At 64.8% G+C, this 20143-nt stretch overlaps 1 protein-coding gene across 1 annotated transcript in view; it reads right to left on the reverse strand.

The window, feature by feature from the left end:
• MEGF6 (multiple EGF like domains 6) overlaps positions 1-20143 on the reverse strand; it is an 88196-nt gene that overhangs the window by 63124 nt on the left and 4929 nt on the right. The window contains exons 3-4 of the mRNA XM_042952528.1: positions 16972-17081; positions 7233-7337 (exon numbers count right to left, since the gene is read on the reverse strand). Coding sequence (XP_042808462.1) covers positions 7233-7337; positions 16972-17081 — 215 coding nt within the window. The remainder of the gene's footprint in view (positions 1-7232; positions 7338-16971; positions 17082-20143) is intronic.

A 20143-nucleotide genomic window follows, 5' to 3' on the forward strand; every position in this document is an offset into this window, starting at 1 on the left:
CCTGGAGTGGGCACCCGCCTGGGCCCACCACGGAGGCCTCCCCAGCTCTGCTCCCCTCTACCGGCGGAGAAAGCCCGAGGCAGCGACGGTCTGAAGGACCCAAGGGTGCAGGAGGGCAAGGGGCAGCCTCTGTACGGAGCAGGGTCCCTGAGGGCCGGGGGACAGCAGCCTGCCCAGCTCAGCTCGGCCCAGCCCTTCCTCTGTCCAGATAGAAAGCGCCAAGCCATCAACCCTGGCCAGCTGGGTGCCGTACCATCGGGCACTGCTGCTTCCTGGCCAGCGGGCAGCTGCCAGGCTCTACAGTCCAGTGGACCCCCGGGGAAAAGTTTCCAGAGGCCCGGGAGAGGCCCCTTGGCCCCAAACATGCAGGAGGGAGTTCCTGCAGTAGAGTCTGTCAATTCCAAGGTAACGACAGTCTGGGGACCCACATGGGGTACCCGTACTGCACAGACCCCCAGATACCACCCAGGGTCCCTCAACCCCAGTCAGTGGGGGGCCCCCAGGAGCATCCGGTCCTGCCCTGGTTGGTGCAAGAGGCTGTTTACACTGAGTCACCACAGACCCCAAAAACTCAGGAAGTGACAGGGCTCAGTGTTCCCATCTATAAAACGGGACGAGCATCCAGCCCACGCAGGGTACGCCCCAGGACCGCCCTTGTAAGGGAAGAGCACTCCACAGAAAAGTCTGGGCCAACCCTGGGGAGGGAGGGCCAGGGCAGTGTGGCCGAGGCGGGCAAAGGGCAGGTTCACAGGCTCCTTTCAGGAGACCACCCATGAGGATGAGGCAGGGATTGTAGCCTGGGGCAGCACAGGGAGGGGAGGCGCGGAGGCCGTGTCCTCTTATCTGAGCCTCGACCCTGCCTGGACGGTAGGCCCCATGTGGGCGGGGGCCATCGAGATGCCCACTCAGCAAATGCCCAGCCGGGGCGAGCTCACGGCCCACCCCCAGGAGAGTTGCCCTGTGGCTCTCGGCTATAATTATACCATAAGACCACCCGACTCTGAAGTCAGCCCTGGGAGGGGCCCACAGCCCCACTGGGCACGAGGCCTGCCTGGAGGCCACAGTCATCCCAAAAGACAGAGGCGCCTTTGTGGTTGGCTGGAGCAGGCGGGCGGGGGGGGGGGGGGGGGGGGGGGGGGAGGTGGCCGACCTGGTAGTTAAGTGATTCACTGTATGAACACGAACACCCCTCCCAGAGTCAGCCGCTTTGAAAGACCTGTTCGATTCTGCACGTGGTTGGTCTCCACTGTCCCGGAGCAGACACCGTCTGCAGACACACGGCCCTGCAGGGATGCGGCCCGGCCCGAGTGCGGGATGGACCCGCAGTGACCACCCATGGCCCAGCCGACTGTCAAGGGCAGCGGGACCGAGGCCAGAGGGCAGAGTCGATGCCACTACCCACCCCTGCATTTGAGCCAGCAGGCCTCCCCTCCCAGGGGCTGCAGGGCTCCCCTCCCCCACACCCCCAGTGCCAGGAAGCAAGAGTCACTGGGCAGACGCCCAGGGCCACCTCCTGCAGGGAACTGGGGCTCTGGAAATTTCGGGAACTCTCTTCGAGGGAGGGGCTTGGTGCAGCTAAAGCAGGTGTGCATGGAGAAGACAAAGCCCACGGCCAGTCCGCCCACCCGGGGTGGGGGGAAGCAGGGCAGAGCGGGCCGCCCGCAGCCGGAGGAGAGCCACGCACGGCAGGCCCCCACGTGTCTGGGTTTTCTCATGACCCAGAAACTGGACCCAGCTCCTCAAAGGCTAGAGCCTGAGGGCAGCCTCCCAGGGAAGCCAAGGTGTGTCCCCGGCTTAGGCGAAAGGTGCCAGGTGCCCACAGGGGACGCCCCCAACTCCTGGGCTCAGAAAGCAACCTCACACTGACAGCCAGCACGACTCAAATGGCCCTGCCACCCCACACGGCTGGTGCAGGGAACGGCGCAGGGAACCCACAACCGTGGCCCAGGACCAAGGTCAGAGGCAGGTCAGGACAGGTTAACCCGAGGCCACGCCCACAGGACAGTGGCTGAGCTGCCTCCGAGGGAATCGGGCCAGCGTAGGGCCACTGTGGCTGCCGGCCTCAGGACAGCAACTCCGTGGCAGGTGGCAGGACCACAGAGGTCCTGGAACCTGGCCTCTGCGGGCCGTGCCCTCCAAAACGAGACAACCCTGACCCAGGGCCCCAGCCCCTCCGAGGAGGGCAGCGCTGGCCCCTCGATGAGCTGGTCACAGCGGTTGGCCAGGAGGAGCCCTTGATGGTGTCTGGACCTCGGGCCGGGGGTCGGTCTCCCACCCTCAGACACAGTGGGCAGCACAGAAGGGTGGCCTGGGAGGGCCTGCTTCCTCCCTGTTGATCAGTCATCCCAATTTAGAAACAGAGTCGCCCTTGAGGCCTGCCTCCTGCCCCCCACCCTCGGGGCAGCAGCCTGTTCCTGCCGCTCTGTTTCCCTGCACAGCCGCCTCCGGGGTCTCCCATCCGCTGGCTTCCTGCTCAGAAGGCAGACTGTCAGGGTGCAGAGGCTCCAGGCAGGACCGCTGACGTCTCTCCCTGCTGGGTTGGCGTGGGGCAGAGCAACAGATCACACTGGGTCCCCAGGGGCACCTGCCAGGGGGCCCCGGGAAGCAGGTCTTCCGCCAGCTCAGAGAGGGAGGCTAAGGGCCCTGGGGGTTCCAGGCTGACCCTCCTGCGGCCCCCCCCCCGGCCCTCCAGGCCAAGCTGGCTCACTGTCTCCTCTCTGCGGCTCTGCTCCAGCCTATCTTCCACCTGGAAAGCCCACCCTGAACCACCTGCACCTCCCCAAACCTTCCCCAGCCCACAGGCCCTCTTCCTCCAGGAAGCGCTCCGGGCTGCGCTCTGTTGGGCCTCGGTGCTGATGCCCTGATCGCTCAGCTGGACCCGAGAGCCAGAGTCCCAGAACTGCCTCAGAGACCTGCCCAACCCACCCATTTTACAGGTGAGGAAACTGAGGCCCAGAAGGGAACAAAAGCCAAAGCTTCTTGGACCCAGAAGGTACCTAGAGATAACCCAAGCCTGAGTTCTCAGTCTGCTTCTTACCCAAGAGGTCAAGTGAGATCAAGTCACAAGAAATGACCAGCGGCTCGGTCACGACGCCCAGTGCAAAAGCAAGCTGTGTCCCTAAATGTATGTGTTTCTTGCCTGTTTTTTCCTTAAGACCCCATGCCCGGGGCCAGGAAGCACTTGCGTCACCGGCAGGTACTGGCTCACTCAGGAGCACGCGCTTGTGAGCCGGGTGTAGGGGTGGGACAAAGCCGTGTTTTCTGCTGGTGAGAACATTCCTGGTGGATCTGCAGGGCCCCCGGAGCCCAACAAGGGACAGCTACTGGCCCTGCTCTGCTGACATGCAGCTCACCCCCAGGGCGGGGAGGCCCCCAGTCCTGGGGGGGTGTCCCTACCAGAGGGCCCACATGTGAGCAGCACCGTCCGGAAGCTCAGGCACGCTGTGCATGCAGTTACCGCAGGAACAAGGGACAGTCCCCACCAGCCGGTCATCTACCCTCAGGCCCTCACGCCCAGCAGACCGGGCCTCTGGGGGGGAGAGAGCACCGCCCCCACCACAAGCCTCTTCCACGGAGACGCCCTGTGCCTCACCTGCGCTGGCACCTGGGCCTTGCACGAAACACCATTTGATCCCCACCCAACAGGAGTGACTGGGGTCCAGGATGCTGTGCGCGGTCACACTGGCCCACCTACGGGACACGAAGCTGGCCCTGGCGGCGGAGGGCCTGGGCCGGGTGGGGTGGGGGCTCTGCTGCGGGTGCCCGGGGCCCAGCCCCCCACACCCCGCCCCACGCCCCGGGCTCTGCCCGCACAGGCCCCCTTTGTGTCCCCTGGCTCCTGCAGAAAGCCTTCCGCCTTCCGGAGGGGGGATGGGGGCGGGTGGAGGTGGAACAAAGGGGCTAAGCCACCGGGGGCCCCGAGGCCCCCAGCCCCAGGGAGAGGGGGCGGGCAGGGGAGGGCTCTTCCTAGGGCCCCGCCCCCTCCACGCTCCACCATTCACACAGCTGGGTCCTTTCCTCCCCCCTCTCTTTTGTTCAAACGAAAGAATTTGGGGGAACCAGAAAAAATATGGCTTTTATTTTCAAAACTGGAAGCAATTATAACTGGGGGGTTGGTTAAATATTGCCAACTGTGCTGAGGCTCAGGTCTGCCTCATCCGGACGGAGGAGAGACTGGAAGGTGGTGCTGGTGGACGTTTGGGCAGCAGCACAGACAAGGGCTGTCCCTGCAGGCGGCCCAGCCCTTCCACCTGGCCCTGCACACCCACCGTGCACACCCAGCCTCGCACACCCAGCCCTACGCACCCACCTATGCGCACCCAGCTTTACACGGCCAGCCCCACACACCTACCTGGGCACACCAAGCCTTGCACGCCCAGCCCCACACACCCACCTGGGCACACCCAGCGCTGCACACCCACCTATGCACACCCAGCCGTACACACCCATCTATGCATACCCAGCTTTACACACCCAGCCCTATACACCCACCTGTGCACACCCAGCCTTGCACGCCCAGCCCTGCACACCTGTGCACACCCAGCACTACACCCCCAGCCCTGCACCACACCCAGCCTGCCCACCACCCCTGCACACCCAGCCTTGCACACCCAGCCTGCACGCCCTCACACCCAGCCCTCACCCAGCCCTGCATAGCTGGCTCTGCACACCCAGCCTCTCTTCTAGGAGACGGCGCCTCATGAGGCAGCCCAGCAGCTGCCCTCCAGCTGGACCTGCTGCTTCTTGAAAGCCACATCTGTCCCACCCCTGACCAGCCACTCCCGGAAAGCCGACCTACCCCAGAGGACTCGGGCTGGTCACAGGGTGTACACGGCAGGGTGGGGACTTGGAGATCTGCCCCTCTCTCTCCAAAGCAGGTCTTGACGGGGCCCCACTGAAGCCTGGTGCGGGAAGACGGTGGAAGTTTCCAGGCACCCATTGCCCCAGCTCTGCTGAGACGTGACCAGCTACGTGGCCTCCCTGATCCCGGTTTCCTCTTCCACCAAGTGGATAAACTGAGGGTTCGGTGAGACGGCACAAGTCTCCAGGCCCAGAGAGGCCCCCTGATGTGAACGCGGGGAGTGGGGGCTGCTCTGGAGGCAAAGCCAAGCCTAGAGCCCAGGCCCGGAAGCTAGAGGACAAGGCATGTGAGCACGGCTCCCCCCTCCCTAAGACCCCGTGTGTGGATCTGAGCCCACCGAGCACGTGTCCTGGCCAGACAGGCCCCCTCCCATGGACACAGGGTCACTTGCTGACGCTGAGCTCCCCCCACTCGATGCTCCCTCCCCATTCTGCCTCTGCAGGCCTCATGCCCCCCACCCCTGGCCCCGTGAGGCCAAGTGTCAGGGTCTCTGGGTGGGGGAGGCTGCTCATCAGAGACAGCACCAGCCCTCGAGACTCGGAGCTGGCCACCTGGACAGAGTCAGGCCAGGAGCGGGGGTGGCTGATGGCTGACAGGAAGCAGGGCATGGGAGCAAGGCCGGCCCTGAGGGGGTCAGGGCAGGTGTCCCCAGCTGCTTCCTGGAGGACGTGACCAAAGACAGGCCACACTCCAGCATCCCCTCACTGCCCTCCCCCCGCGGCAGGGACCACAGAGCATCCGTGCTGCCGACTTGGTAAGTCACAACCCTGACCCAGCAACGGCCCCAACGCCAGCTCACCCCGGGACCAAGATGTGTCTCTTTCTCCAGCCTGCCTGGGGCGGGGGGTCACAGCCCACAGAGGGGCTCAGGGTCCTAGAGGGCACAGGGCAGGCCCCCCAGCACCCAGAGGGCTTGAGAGACAGCGGGCCTCACTCCCTGGCCCAGGCATCTGTCCTCCCGGCACACAGAGCCCATGAAGCAGAGGGATTGAGGAGCTGGCTGAGCAGAGAACCTTCCAGCTAACAGAGGGTATCAGAAAAGCCACCAACCCGCCAGCTTGTGCAATGGTCAGCACCCTCAGCTACCGGCACCTGCCTCCCCAGAACCCCTACCCTCAGCCCATGCTGGGGACCGCAGGGGGGTCATCACACGTGAACATGCAGGGACCAGAGAGAGGGCTGGGTCTCCTCTATAAACAGAGAGCCTCCTGCTCCCTGCAATTTCCTGATGCCCACCCTCCCCCTGGTTGCCCGCTGGGCATCCGAAGCATTGAAGCATGGTACAGGACGAACGCCCTGAAAGAAGCCCCCAGCCGCTCACCAGGAGCAAGTTCAAAGCACCGGAAGCCGTCGGGAGTATTTCGCTTCCCCCGGCGGCCGTGGCTCTGCGCCCCGTTGCGACAGGACCCGGAAAGCTACACGTTCAATGAAGGCACCGCGGACCGAGCAGGAAACCCCAGAGAGGGGAGCTCTCGCTGATCTCACAGAGAGATTAGGATGAATGCCTGCGGGGGTTCCTGTGATGCGTTTTCACGCACTTGTACTCACTTTCCTTACAGAAACCCCGTCACCCGCACGTCTGCTCCAAGGCCCAACCCCCCTCCCAGCACCCCGACGGCACGTTGTTAAAAGGAAAACCGCAGGCCCCCAAAATGGCACCACGTAGTTTACGACCCAAGACCCAACCTGACTGCAGCTCAAAGCCCCGGGGGGGGGGGGGGGGGGTGGTCATCACCCATAAGCGGTCATCGCGGGAACCCTGGTTGGCACAAGGAAGCAAACCGGTAGATTCCGCTCCCCTTAGGAGGCCCCCCTTGCCTGCAGCCAGGGTTCTTGGCTGACAATTTCCTTTTTCCTGCCCTTTCTCTCTCTCTTTAAAAACCTTTCCTTTCTGTAGCCCCCGGGAGCTCCCCTCCCCCTTGTTATATGGGATTCTGCCCGGTTCATGAATCGATTCCTAAAGCCAATTCGATCTCTGAAATTCGCTCCGTTGAGTTTCTGCTATTTAACAGCGTGTAGCGTGGCTGGGTTTTCGTGACACGTCACTTTACAGCCGTGCCCAGTTTTACTGAACCAGTCGCCTCCGATAGGACCCTGGCTGTCCCCCATCTTTGGGGACGCAGGAGCCTCCAGCAAGGCAGGAATGCCGTTTGCAGACCCTGGGACGGGCCGCTTCCTGGCCGCCCCGTAGCCCGACAGGTCCCTGCCCATCTCTCCAGGGGAGGCCACAACTGGACAGGCTCTAAGAGGAAGGGGTGTGGAGGCATCGGTGGAGGAAGGGGGTCTCAGGGTCCCCCCTCCTCCCAACAACTTCAGATGAGCCGCAGGGAGCAGGGTGAGGGGCTGAGAGAATGCCCAGCCGTCCACTCACCGTACTGACAGCGGGGACCCTGGAACCCTCGGGGACAGCGGCACAGCTGGACTGAGCTGGGTGCGCAGTGACCGCCGTTAAAACAGAAGCCAGCGCTGCACCGGGCTGTGGAGAGAGGAGAGAAGGTGTGTGAGAAGGGGCCACAGCCTAGGGGCAGCCCCAGCCCAGCCACCAGCGACCCTGGGGACGGTCCCTGAAGTCTCCCCATAAGGCCAGGCCTGGAGCTGGATGGGACCCAGATCCTCACCACAGACAGCAAAGCCCAGACTACGTCTTGAAGCCCGAGCCCTTGAACCTTGGCTGGCGGGGGGTGGGGTGGGGGGGGGTGGTTCCCGGGCCTGCAGTCCCAACCCTGCCACCAGATCAGGGTCCAGCTCTGTTCTGTCTTGGGTCATGCACTGGCCCAACACCACCAGAGCCTGCAACACCCCCCCACACTTTCTTGAGGAGGTGGGGAAGGAGTCCGGGCCAGCAGGGGAACAGCCCCCCACTGAAAGGAAGGCTGCAGGCTTGGCTGAGGACCCGCCCCTGTCCAAGGGGACAGGCCCCCCCAAGGAACCCCCCCCACCCCGGCAGCTGAGGGAAGAGGTCGCATAAGCAAACACTGAAGAACTGCCCCCCCCCCCCCCCAGGCGAACAGAGCACAGGAGCCAGAGCCTGGCTTTCAAATGAGCATGTTTGACACCCGCACAAGGAAGAGGGAGGCTCCCTGTGTGGGAAAGGAACAGGTAGATAGGAAGAAGGACCGAGTAAGAAACCTGGAAACAAAACACGTGAAAACTCGACGCGTGGCTGTTACTGAAGGCTGGACGGATGCCTTGCAAAACGACTTAGGGATTTCCAAGGAACAGATGTGTTTTATGCTTCACATTAGTTCATTTTTTTATTTTTTTTAAATTTTTTTTTAACGTGTATTTTTATTTTTGAGACAGAGAGAGACAGAGCATGAACAGGGGAGGGGCAGAGAGAGAGGGAGACACAGAATCGGAAACAGGCTCCAGGCTCTGAGCTGTCAGCACAGAGCCCGACATGGGGCTCGAACCCATGAACCGAGAGATCATGTCCTGAGCCGAAGTTGGACGCTTAACCGACTGAGCCACCCAGGTGCCCCGGTTTATTTATTTATTTTGAGAGAGAGAATACCTAGCAGGTTCCATCCACACTGTTAGTGCAGAGCCTGAACCAGGGCTCGAAACCCACAAACAGTGAGATCATGAGCCAAAGTCGAATGCTTAACTGACTGAGCCACCCAGGTGCCCCAACATTAGCTCATTTTTTTAAATGAATTTTATGAATTCCTACTACGGTCCGGGGTCGCGACAGAGGCTCGGCTTGGGGACGCCCCCTCAGGCTGTCAGGGGGGCCAGGACTGTGCCCACAGGACCCTCAGGGGCCCTGGAAGGAACCAGTTGCCCCGAGAGAGTGAGAAATGCCAGGCCAGGCAGAGGTGACCCAGGCCCACGGGACCCACGGGTCTGCTGCCACTGGGTGGCTCTGTTCTCCGAGGGCCAAGCAGGCAGAGGGAGGGCCGAGCCGGGGGAGTCCCGCGTGGCTGGAGAAGCCCCCCAGGAACCACCGTGCACACACCGCCCCACAGCCCAGATGCCTTAGCGGGCAAGGCAGGCGGCTTGGGTGTTGTGCACAGGCATTCAAGCTCCGGTCTGATATTAGCCAGTGGGTCAGAAAGTCCTGTCAAGCTCCACAACTTGCACACATCGAATACAACATTCTTAGCGACGTTCACACGACCAAGGGTCCCCTCCACACAACTGCCTGAGCCTGAAGCCTCACACGCTACCCGCAGCAGCTGCCAGGGCTGAACCGGTCTCCTCGCCCACGATCTGAGGAGAAAAGGGGGAACACCGCTCTGGTGTACAGAGTGCGGGCTGGAGGTTCGAGGACGGTGACGGTTCACCGAGCGTTCCAGCCCCTCCCCGGACCAGGCCTTGGCTCTGGGGGGAAAGAGGGAGGCTCTGCCCATATCCTCAGGCTGGCAGGGCCCTGAGGGGCGTCCAGTCGGCAGGCTGGCAGATCCCGGGAGCGCAGTCCCCAGGGTGAGGGCGGCACGTGTGGACATCTTCCGTGGCATCTTAGCGCCACTTTCTCTCGAGGTGGGAGGCAAGAAACAGGTGCTCTTAGCTGGAACTCCCCATGCGTGCAGCAGGCGCAGTATCTGCCAGGCCACCTGCCCGGTGGAGGGCCACCCCTCCTCCGTGCCGGCCCCGCCCCTCCACATGGCCCCGCCCCCTCCACGCGGGGCCCGCCCCTCCACCGTGGCTGGGTTCCCGCACGCAGGCCCAGGCCTCGCCCCCAGAAGGGCCCCTCCGTCGAGCCCACGGCCCCTCCTCTTCCCTTCCTCTGCTGGACAGTAGAGTGGCCTCAGGCGGGACAGGTGTGATCCAGGCTGGCGAGTTTCTCGTGGTCTTGCCGGGCCACCCACCCGCAGGCTCTGAGCACGCGGCCAAGGTCACCAGCCGTGGGTGGCGAACGTCGGCCTTCTCCAGGCCAGCGCTGGGAATGAGCCCCTCCCTGGGCCCCTCTGCCGAAGCGGCCCGGAGACCCTACGTGCGTTCTGTAGCTGGAGGAGGCTGGGGCCGGAGGGACCAACTCAGACCCAGGACGCAGTGCCCCGCCTGTGACCCTGCTGACTCCGGCCGCCGGCCTCCTGCGCACATCCCCTGCGGACGCCTCTGGCTTCTGTCCTCTCTCCGCAGCGAGGGCTGAGCCAGGAGCAGGGGAGCCCCATCCCTCCGCCAGCTCCCCCACGGCGTCCCCGGAGGAGGGGCATGCCTGTCCATGGGATGGGTCTGAGGTCACATCCTGAGCAGACCTGCAGGCGACCTCAGCCCCTCCCTGCACCCCGCGCATGCTCAGTGCTGAATCCTCAGCTTCTTCAGGACGGAGCCTGGAAGGGGGCTCTCTGGGCCGCAGCTCCAAGGTTGGAACCTGGGATCAGCCCCCCACCGAGACACGTGGTGGACGTGGGGGCTCAATAAAACCGCCCACGTGGGCTCCCAGTGTGGGCCAGGCTCAAGGAAAGCTCGGGTAGGCCACCCCAAATGCAGCCGATCAATCCGATGACGGCTGGTCCCCAGCTCCCAGCCTTAGCAAGGATAGCAGTGACACCAGCACCCGGCAGCGTCCTGCCTGTGGCCAAAGCCCGCCAGGCCAGCCGGAGGGAGGGTCTGTGAGACGCAGCCAAGTGCCCAGGAAAGGCTCCCAGGACTGCGGGGCACACACAGCACGGTGGAACCCCAGGAGGACACGCCTGTCCCCAACATTTCTCCAGCAACCGGCCCTGGAGGCCAGGGGAGTCAGGGCTGGACCCGGCGCAAAGCACCTCCGTCTGCCATCGAGGGAGGCACTTAGGGGTTCGAACAACCCTGGATGGGGGAAGAGCGCTGACAAAGGGGGTGACAGCGAGGACGACACTGGCCCTGGGTCGCCCCGCAGGGCAGGTGGATCAGCGCCGTGGCTCAGGGCGGTCCTCAGCTCATCCAGCAAAGCCGCGGGGCGGCCAGGTGTGGGAACCCCAGTGCCCACCTCACAGCAAAGGGGGGCTGCGGGAGAGAGGCGCTTCCCCGGCAGCCCAGGGGACAGGACAGGCCCTGAGTCCCCCCTCCCCCTCCGTCTCTCTGTCCGCGGTCTGTCCCCAAACCTGCCGGCTGGGGGCTGGAGGCCAGGACCACGGGCCCCCACCCCAACCTCCGCCCATCCCGGACGCTCGCGGCGGGGAGGGAGGCACTCCAGCTCCAAGCTCCGGAGGAAGAACCGAGCCAGTGCCTGCCCTGGGGCCTGGGGCCTCCACGGGCGCCGCCGCGGGCACGCGCCCGCCACAGGCCTGTGCTGGAGGCCCGGGGGAGGAGCGCGCGGTCAGTGTGAGTGCCGGGGGCTGCGAGTACGGGTGCGAGCATACCCCGTGGGCGTGCAGTGCTCACACCGGTGAGCAGCACGGGTGCATGCGCGTGCATGTGAGCACGAGCACGTGTGTGCAGGCGCATTTGTGCGTGTGTGAGCACACAGCACACGTGTGTGCGCCTGTCTCAGGGTGAGCGTGTCAGCACGTGTGAGACCATCCACATGAGCACGGGATTGTGTGCACACGCATGTGGGAGTGTGAGCACACTCGCATGCACGGGCGCGTGTGTGAGGCAGCGAGGCAGGCCAGCTGGCCTGGGTGGACAGCATGCTGGCCCAGGGCACGCGTGTGCACAAGTGCGAACGTGTGCCAGGCACGGCACCGTGCGGGGTTGCGTGTGACCGGGTGCGAGAGACCTGGGGGGGGGGGGGGGGTCAGAGCAGGACAGCGTGCCCACCCCTAGCGACCCTGTGGGCGCTTACGTCCACATGGAGGACAGGAAGGCCAGGACGCCAGCTCTCCAAATTCCCACACTGGGCGCGCGGGCTGACACGCGTCCAGAACGGAAACGGAAAAGTGAGCGGCAAGGCAGGAAAGCAGAGGGCGGCTGTCCCCAGGCCTCGCGGCTGCCCCCCGGCTGCTCCTTCCCTAACGCCCCCACCAGCGGGGCCCAGAGGAGGCGGCGGCCGTCCCGGGAGGGAGAGCTATAGGGCCAGCCTGCCAGGCAGTCAGCAGCCTGGGCTTCCGTCCCCCGGCCAGCCCCACAGCCCGTCCTGGGCTCCTGTGACAACGAACCATGTCAGTCCCTCCCCTACTGAATGAAGCCCTCCCAGGCCACAGATTTTTTCTAGCTGCCCCGGCATCCCCCGGGCAGCAAGAAGGCATGAGTGACCAAGATGGGGCGGGAAGCCCGTGGAGAAAGCTCCGGGTGGTCACTCCACAGTGTCCTCCCCAGGACCCGGTCATCTCTGAGGGTCTGCTCAGAGTCAAGGGCACGGCTGTCCCACGCACTCTGGGCTCACACGGGGGTCCGGAGGGCTCCGAGGTCCTGGGCCCCCAGCCACGGCCACGGCTTCCAGACCCAGTTCCCACTGTCCACGCACCCAGAGCCCGACCCCTTCTCACCATGCTCCCTGATCCCCCAGGGCCAGCCCCGAGGTGGCTCCTCGACTTTGCCTCTGCCCTCCACAGCAGACCGTGTCCCTGCCCCACTCAGACCCTGCCCTGGCTCCCTGTCCTTACAAGGGCCCCGGGACCTCAGAAAGCGACCCCGCTTGGAAACAGAGTGTTTGCGGGTGTGACCAAGGTAGGGCCCGAGCCCACTCGGAGCAGGGCAGGCCCTGCTAGGAGAGAGGAGGTGACACAGGCAGGGAGGAGGCAGGAGGGGGCTGACGCGGCCACAAGTCAGCGGACGAAGGAAGGACCCCCACGCGCACCTAGACTGGACACCTCTGGCCTCCAGGGAGTAAATCTGAGCCGTTCCAAGGCCCGCCCTGCCCCGCCCGGCCTGCGGTCCCTTCCCCGCCTCCGCGTTCTCCAGAGCGCGTCTCACCGGCCCGCACAGCATTGCTTGTGAGCTTTCCCGCGTGTCCACCTGCCCCAGGACAGCAGCCCCAGGAGCCTCTGGCTGAGAGCAGCGCCGGGCACCGCGTCGGCCCCGCACAGACGTCTGTCCAGTGGATCAGCTGCGTCGGTGTTTCCCAGGGCCTGCTTTAAGGACCCTGCTTATTGTTTCGACTTTGTTGTGTCTTCCTCCTTTCTTTTCAAAGAAAGAATTGGTTGGGAACACTACGGTCTGTCTCAGGAATCCTCAGGGCACATTAGCATGTTAAATGCTCTGAGAAGTCCTGCAACAAAGGAACCAGAACCGCGAGCACCGCAGAACCCCTTCCGGTGCGGCTCCCAGCACCTGCTCGGGCCCTGCCTCTGCATCCTGTGGCCTCCTCAGATGGCCGGAGCCCAGCCCTATACGGACAGAGTTAGATCGGGGAGCCGCAGAACGTATTCTCGGCACCGCATTCCTAGGTGGGTGCATGTCAGGGTCAGGCCAGACACCCACCTTCACACTCAGGCCCGCCTTTGACGAGGGGGAGCCAGGACCCAGGGCCTCAGGGGGTCTAGGCAGAATCTGCACCTGACTGGGAAAGACGGGGACTTGCGAGAGCCGCTGGGCAGGAATCTGGCACCCCGACGGCAGAGGGGGGTCGGCGCCAGGCTGCCCTGGGGACGCACGCAGAGGGGAGCCATGTGGACCCGGGGAAGCCCCCCGGTCACCAGGCAACGCGCCCCACCCAGCCAGCACTTTTCCTTTTCGGTCACCTCCGGGTCACAAATGCCGCTTAGTGGGTCTCTGAGCAATCACGACGGCCATTAGAAGCTTCCTGCCATTCTCCCAGACGGCGTCAGGCCCCCTCCTCGATGCCACACAAACACACGGGGGGCCCGGACGTCGGCCCGCACACAGCTGCCCTTCCAGGTCACGAGGCTGGCGGAGCAGGGCGGGGGCTGCTCCCTGCCCTGTCCCAGCCTGACCACCTCCCACTCCCCGGGGCCACAGACAGTCTGCACTGGGACCGAGGGAAGGTGCCGGAAGCCATCAGAGGAACGGGACAAAGTCAGAGGATCCCGACCCCCAGGGAAGCGGGCACCCCTCCCAAGTGGGGCCCGGCACCCCGTCAGCGCTCGCACTCGGGAGCCCAGGGACCCTGCCCCAGCCCTGCCACCACAGGCAAGCCCACGGAGAGGCCCAAGGCAGCCCCGCAGACACTCACCTGACCCCCCGGGGCAGGGCCTCCTGGGCGCTGGGGGCTCTGGGCACCTGCTCAGCCCGGGAGAGGTCACAGCAGGAAGCACACTCCCTGTGCTGAGCCCACCTTCCCCAGCCACGGCGGTGCTCCCACACGTGCTCCCGCCTTCCTCTGCCGCCCCCGCCCCCCCCCCCCCCCCCCCCCCCGCCATCCACTACACTTCCTCCTGCTCGGGGCCCCAGCAGGCTCCCTGAATGCTCCCACCCCCACACCCCCCGGGCCTCCCCTGCCCATCTGCACCCCAAAGCCACCCCGAAGCCCCAGCTGGCTCTGTGCTCCCCTTCACACCCCATCACATCAGCATCCTCGAGCAACCAGCCTCCCGTCAGGCCTCACCTCCCAAGAGCTCGGTGGGAGCTGAGCGACAGGGGGCAGGGTCCCAGGCTCAGGACCCTCCCCATGTGAACCCCCCAGTCCCTCCCCTTCCCATGCCGGCAGCCCAGACACCGGGGAACAAGTGGGTGTCCGGAGAGGCTGGATCACGGGGCTTTTTCTGGAACATTCAAATAAACAGATAAAACCCAAATACGTAAATAAGTAAATCCTGCACTAAAAATGATCCTTTAAAAACAACTGAGGGGCGCCTGGGTGGCTCAGTCAGCTAAGCATCCGACTTCAGCTCAGGTCATGATCTCACAGTTTGGGAGTTCGAGCCCCGCATCGGGCTCTGTGCTGACAGCTCGGAGGCTGGAGCTGCTTCAGATTCTGTCTCAGTCTCTCTCTGCCCCTCCCCTGCTCGTGTTCTGTCTGTCTGTCTCTCTCTCTCTCTCTCTAAAAATAAATAAACATTAAAAAAATAAAGAATTTAAAAAAAAAACAGTCAAGAAAGGCAAAGCCTCCAGTTCAGGATACACTCGGAGACCGGTGACAACCGGGACCGCCAAGGCCAGGCACTGTGGCCGAGACCCGACCCCCCCCACAATGTCCTCACCGCCACAGCCCTGACCGCAGCCGATCTCCTCCACCTCTGCAAGGCCAAGGCCGCTCTGCCCCTCTACCGCATCCCCGCTCCTGCCAGTGGAGCCAGACCGGGCAGGACAGAGCGTGGTGGCCGCTGGCCCTGAACGCTTGTGCTGAAATTGGCCTCCCGTCCCTGAAAAGCCAGCATTCGGGCCCCGTCTCTGCCATGGAGAGAGGCCAACAGGGCCTCCCAGGGTCTGGCCGGCCCTTGGGCCCTGCGGCTGCTCCCTGGCCCTGCCTCTGGGATGGTCTCTCTGAGACACGGGTAAAACCAAGGGTTATGGGACCCCAGCTCATGAGCGTGGGCTGTGGAAACGTGGGGTACAGACCCCGGCCTGCACCCGGGCTCCCCCCGTCCTTGCCTGTGACAGGCTACACGCCAGTCCCCCCAAACCAGGAAGCCAAGCCCAGAGGGCCCCCCACCCCCGGGCCACCATGTGGCTATACATCCGTGCCCCCTCCCAAGTGTAAAAGGCCACGCTCCTCACCCCCACCCGCACCTCCTCCGCCCGCCCCCGTCACCCACCAGATTGGTAGGGACGCCTCTGGCAGGTCTGAGGAGCCCCGGCCTCACAGCGGAAACCAGGAGCCTTGGCTTTGATGTCTGCACCCCCACTCAACAGACCCCTTTGTTTTCCTAGAAGCCGGAAGCAGGGAACACACACATCACCACGATCAGAGAGCGATCAGAGGGCGTGGGGAGAAGGGCCGCTGCCGGGGGGTGGGGGGCTGGCCAGCATCCAGGCGTCCCCCCCTCGTCCCCCCAGGCTCTCCTGCCCACAGGGAGGTGGAGCTGCTTCCTCGCCTCCTCCCTCCTGCTCCCTTCCTGGGGAGAATTATTCATTTCCTCTCCCAGAAAACAGCACCCACCACCCTTCTCTTCCCCTTCTCCAGCTGGAGTTCGTGTAAAAACGTCTCTGCCCCTGTTCAGCGGCTCCCACGTTCCCCGTGTGTGGAGGGGGGCCCAGGGGCAGAGACAGACTGGAACACGGCCCCCCAAGTCTGGTTCCCATCCCAGCAGGGGGGAGCCGGGACCCCCAGCCACCGCAGCAGCATGGCCCTGTCCCTCGCCTCACATCAGGGGGCGCCACCGCATTGTTTCAGGGGAGGCCAGACCTCCGAGGCCACCTCTCTGGGAAGGGATGCGGCCTCCTCTTACCCAGTTACCCCAACTGCCCACCCACCTGTCCCCACACCCTCCTGTGCCCACACCTACCTGCTGGCCCACCTGTGCCCACACACCTGTGCCCACACCCACCTGCTGGCCCAACTGTCCCCACACACACCTGTCCCCACACCCTCCGGTGCCCACACCCACCTGCTGGCCCAACTGTCCCCGCACACATCTGTCCCCACACCCTCCGGTGCTCACACCCACCTGCCGACCCACCTGTGCCCACACCCACAGGCCAGGAACGGCTTCCCAAATACCCTCTACCGCCAGACTCCACAGCTGTGACCCCCCTTCCTTTCGAGAAGCAGAGGCATCACAGTGAGGCTCTCGTGTGCTGACACACGGGCTCCCCGTCCCTCCTGCGTCGATCAGGACCCCCTCTCTCTGAGAGGGCAGTGACAAACCTCCACTAGGCACCTGGGGAGTCTGAGGCCCATGGCTCTAGGACGGGAGGCAGGACAGGAGCTGCTGTCTCCAATGTCCACAGAGGCCGGGGGCCACCACCCAGCCCCGGGCCCTCCTGGGAACACAGGCCCGCAAGACCCAAGAGCAGGGGTGTGGCTACGGTGGGCTGGCTCCGTGACAGGGCCCTGAGAGGTTCCTGAGCCCACACACACCACTGCGTGGTCCCGGGGCTGCCCTCAGACCCCTCCCCCGGATGCCAGGCCCTGGCCGACAGCCCCCCACCCTCCGCTCGGAGCCCCCACCAGCCCCAGCCCTCTTTCCTTGGCCCCCGCCCGCATCAGCCTACGGAGCTCACCGCTCCTCTTCTATTATTCTGTTTTACAGCCTGGGTGGGGGGCAGAGTGGGGAACTCTCACGCTGTGGGAAGTGCCACCAAGTGCAGAGACAGGGTCTCTACCCCCACCGCTGGAGGACGATCCCTTCAGACGCGGCCTCTTCTGAGGCACAGATTTAGTGCTGGGGGAAGACACTCACGGGAGAGGCAGCCCTGGTCACCGGGCTGCTGGCTCCACCCGGGGCAGCACCTGAACACGGTCTGTGCCTCCATGGCATACACCTGCCTGTGGCCCGTGTAGTAGATGGTTCTAGAAAAGAAGGGAGAAGGGAAACGTTTACCGTGGAGACACAGCTCTGGCGGCACGTCCCGCTGCTTTTGGCTCTCACCCACCCACCCCTCCCCACGCTGGCTCCCCGACTGTTCCCTTCAGGTCCAGGCTCCGAGGTGGGGGGTAGGTCTGTGAGCCACACCTGCATGAAGAGGGGCAGCAGGGCACACATGGCTGGCCTGGAGCCAGGACCAATGGGCCCGGCCAGCTCCGCCCCTGGGGCTGCTGCCCCCTTCCCTCTCCGCCCCTGCTGGGGCCCCGCTCCAAGCCAGCGTCAGGACGGGCATAGCATCCCACGTCTGGCCCCAGGCCAGGTTTGAGGCCTTCGGGGTCAGACTCGAAATGTCCAGCCGAGGACCAAGAGTGGCTTCCAAGGTGCCCAGTGCTAGGCAGGCTGTGCCCTGGGTAGTGCCAGTTCAGACCCCAGGCTCCCAGGACACCAGACAGCAGGACCGCCCCGAGCGCTCGCGGTTTGCGAGGGCCCTCTTCCCCACCTGCGGAGTGGAGGGCTGAGCCGAGGACCCAGGGTGACCGGGAGGACAGCTGTGGACAACAGCAGAGGGGCCAGACTGTGGTCACACACAGCACTGCCGTCAGAGGGGAGCAGGCGGGAGGGACCCTCAGAGGAGAGGGGACAGGGCGGCCTGGGTCCAAGGCCGGTTCCTGTTCAGGATGGGGGCGGCTCTCACAAAGGCTGAGCAGAGAGAGACAGAGCCCCAAGCAGGGGCTGGGAGGGGGTCCACGCTGGAAGGAGGCACCCGGGTCTGGCCAGTCAGTCTGGGGCCTGGCACGGACAGTGCCCATAGGAGGGCGTTGACTAAACCAGAAAGAGACCAGCTCCCCTGGAGGCTGCCCCAGGCCACCTGCAGCCCCAGGACCTTTGGGGCTGCCCTCTGCATGGCGGGCTGGCCAACCCCAGCCTCCACCCTGCTTCTCTGCACAGCAGCAAGCCCCACAGGGTGGCCTTGGAGGAGCAGTGGTCAAGGGGTCCACCTCCCACAGTCCTGGGACTCGCCCCGCGGCCTTGACCTTGGAGCCGCAGCCAGGGTGGGGGGCAGAAGTGTCTTGGTCCCACATCGCCCACACAGCCCCCCGTCTCAGTGGCAACCCACAGCCCCAGGCTCCTACATCCTGGCTCCACTTCTGCCGGGCCTCAGCCTTCGGAAGGGTCTCTGCCATTCCGGAAAGCTCCATTCCCCCTTGTTCAGAGTGAGGTACAACTGATTCTCCCTCCTCATCCCTGCCCCGCCCACCTCCACCCTTACCCGGTGACGGTCAGCCAGACGGACAGCTAACTGCCCCAGCCCGGCCTCTCTGTTCTCACCTAGAGGCGAAGACCGTTGACCTTATTTGGAAGCAGGGTCTTTCCCAATGGAAACAAACTGAGGGGAGCCCGTACTGACTTCGGGTGGGCTCGCAGTCCAAGGACTGACGTCCTCGGAAGACAGGGAACGGTCACAGACACACCGGAGGAGGGCCACGTGACCACCGCGGCAGAGACTGGGGAGAGGCAGGTGTGAGCCAGGACACGGCCACCACCAGGACCCGGGGCAGGGAGAGGCCTGGGACAGAAGGAACCAGCTGTGCCCACACCTGGGTCTCAGGCCCCCAGGCAGAGAACACTGAAGCCCCGCCCCCACAGTCTGTCACAACCTGACAGGAAACTAACGCGGGACCGGGTGCTCAGCCCCTGCCCTTGGGTCCGTGGCTGTGAGGTCCTTGTGTCCACGGGACAGGACTGGTCACAGGCCGTGGGGAGGCAGGCAGGAAGGCCGGGGAAGAGGGACAGAGAGCGGAGTGACAGAACAAAAGGAAGGGGGTGACCCGAGGCCACCCCTGCCCCACCGCTGTCTGTAGGAAAGGTGACCGGGGCCCATCCAACAGCCATGGGGTCAAGGACCCTTGAGCCCCGGGAGCGGCCCGAGGGCCGGGCCTGTCCTTTCCAGGTGAGAAAACACCCTCCTGCCTGCTGGGGCTTGGCCGCAGGGAGCCGTGGGAAACCCACGGCCACCCTGGGGACCAGGACCCCACCAACAAGGCAGGCCACTTCCCGGAAGCGTGAGTTCACGTGCCCGCTGCACACAGCAGCTCGGGAGAGCTTTGCAAAACATCACTTCGGCAGGACATGAAACCGCTTGCCTGGAGAGACACCGACCGCAGCAGTGGACGGCTCTTGGCAGAGCAAACGGTGTTCGGGCCCTTCCGCCGTAAATATTTATCCCTCTCCCGGGGCTACGTGCTGCTACGCGCGGTCGCCCGGAGAACGGAGCCGGCCGGCCCATCTGCCACCTCCCCGCGCCCCCGCCCTTGGGAGTTAGAGACCCCTGCGACACAGCTGGTGGGCCTACTGCACCGTCGCTCCCCTGCAGCCCACACGGGACACCCCACGCGGGCTCTGGCCACCGCCGGGGAGCTGGCTTACGGCAGGGCCAGGGGCGACAGGGGGTGGGGGGTCGGGCGGGCCTGGGGGGAAGGGTTGTGGGAGGGCTCCGGGCTCCTCCAAGCACCCTTTCCCTCCCTCCTCCCCCTGCACAGGCCACACCCCCCAAAGGGCAGGGGAGTGTGGAGGGGCAGGGCAGGGGAGGGGAGCCCCTCCCCCCCAGCACAGCCTGAGCTGGCTGGTGGTTTGTCGGGGAGACCCTCCTGATGCGCCAGGAGCTGGCAGATGGGGAAAGGGGGCCAGGGGGCAGGGCCGGCCACCCAGGCAAGCTGGGGCCCCTGTGCGTTCCTGAAGGATGGCACACCCTCGACGGCCACTGGAGAAACGCCTGCACGAGGCGTGTGGGCGACTGCCCCCAGACAGCACGTGGGGCTCGGCTGTGGCACCGCGGGAGGGGACATACCCGCTACGGCACAGCAGGCGCCCCACAGAAGGGAAGTGGTTAGCACAGGTCGCAGAAACCCTACAGGACACAGAGGTGGTAAGACAGCTCTCATCCACGTGGGGTGGAGGACCATGGGGGGAGCAGCCCACGTGGCTGCATTCCAGGCCAGGCACCCCCACCCCCTGCAGGCCAGGGACCCAAACTGCCCCAGCCCCA

This window comes from Panthera leo, chromosome C1, assembly GCF_018350215.1.
Source record: "Panthera leo isolate Ple1 chromosome C1, P.leo_Ple1_pat1.1, whole genome shotgun sequence".
Lineage (NCBI taxonomy): Eukaryota > Metazoa > Chordata > Mammalia > Carnivora > Felidae > Panthera > Panthera leo.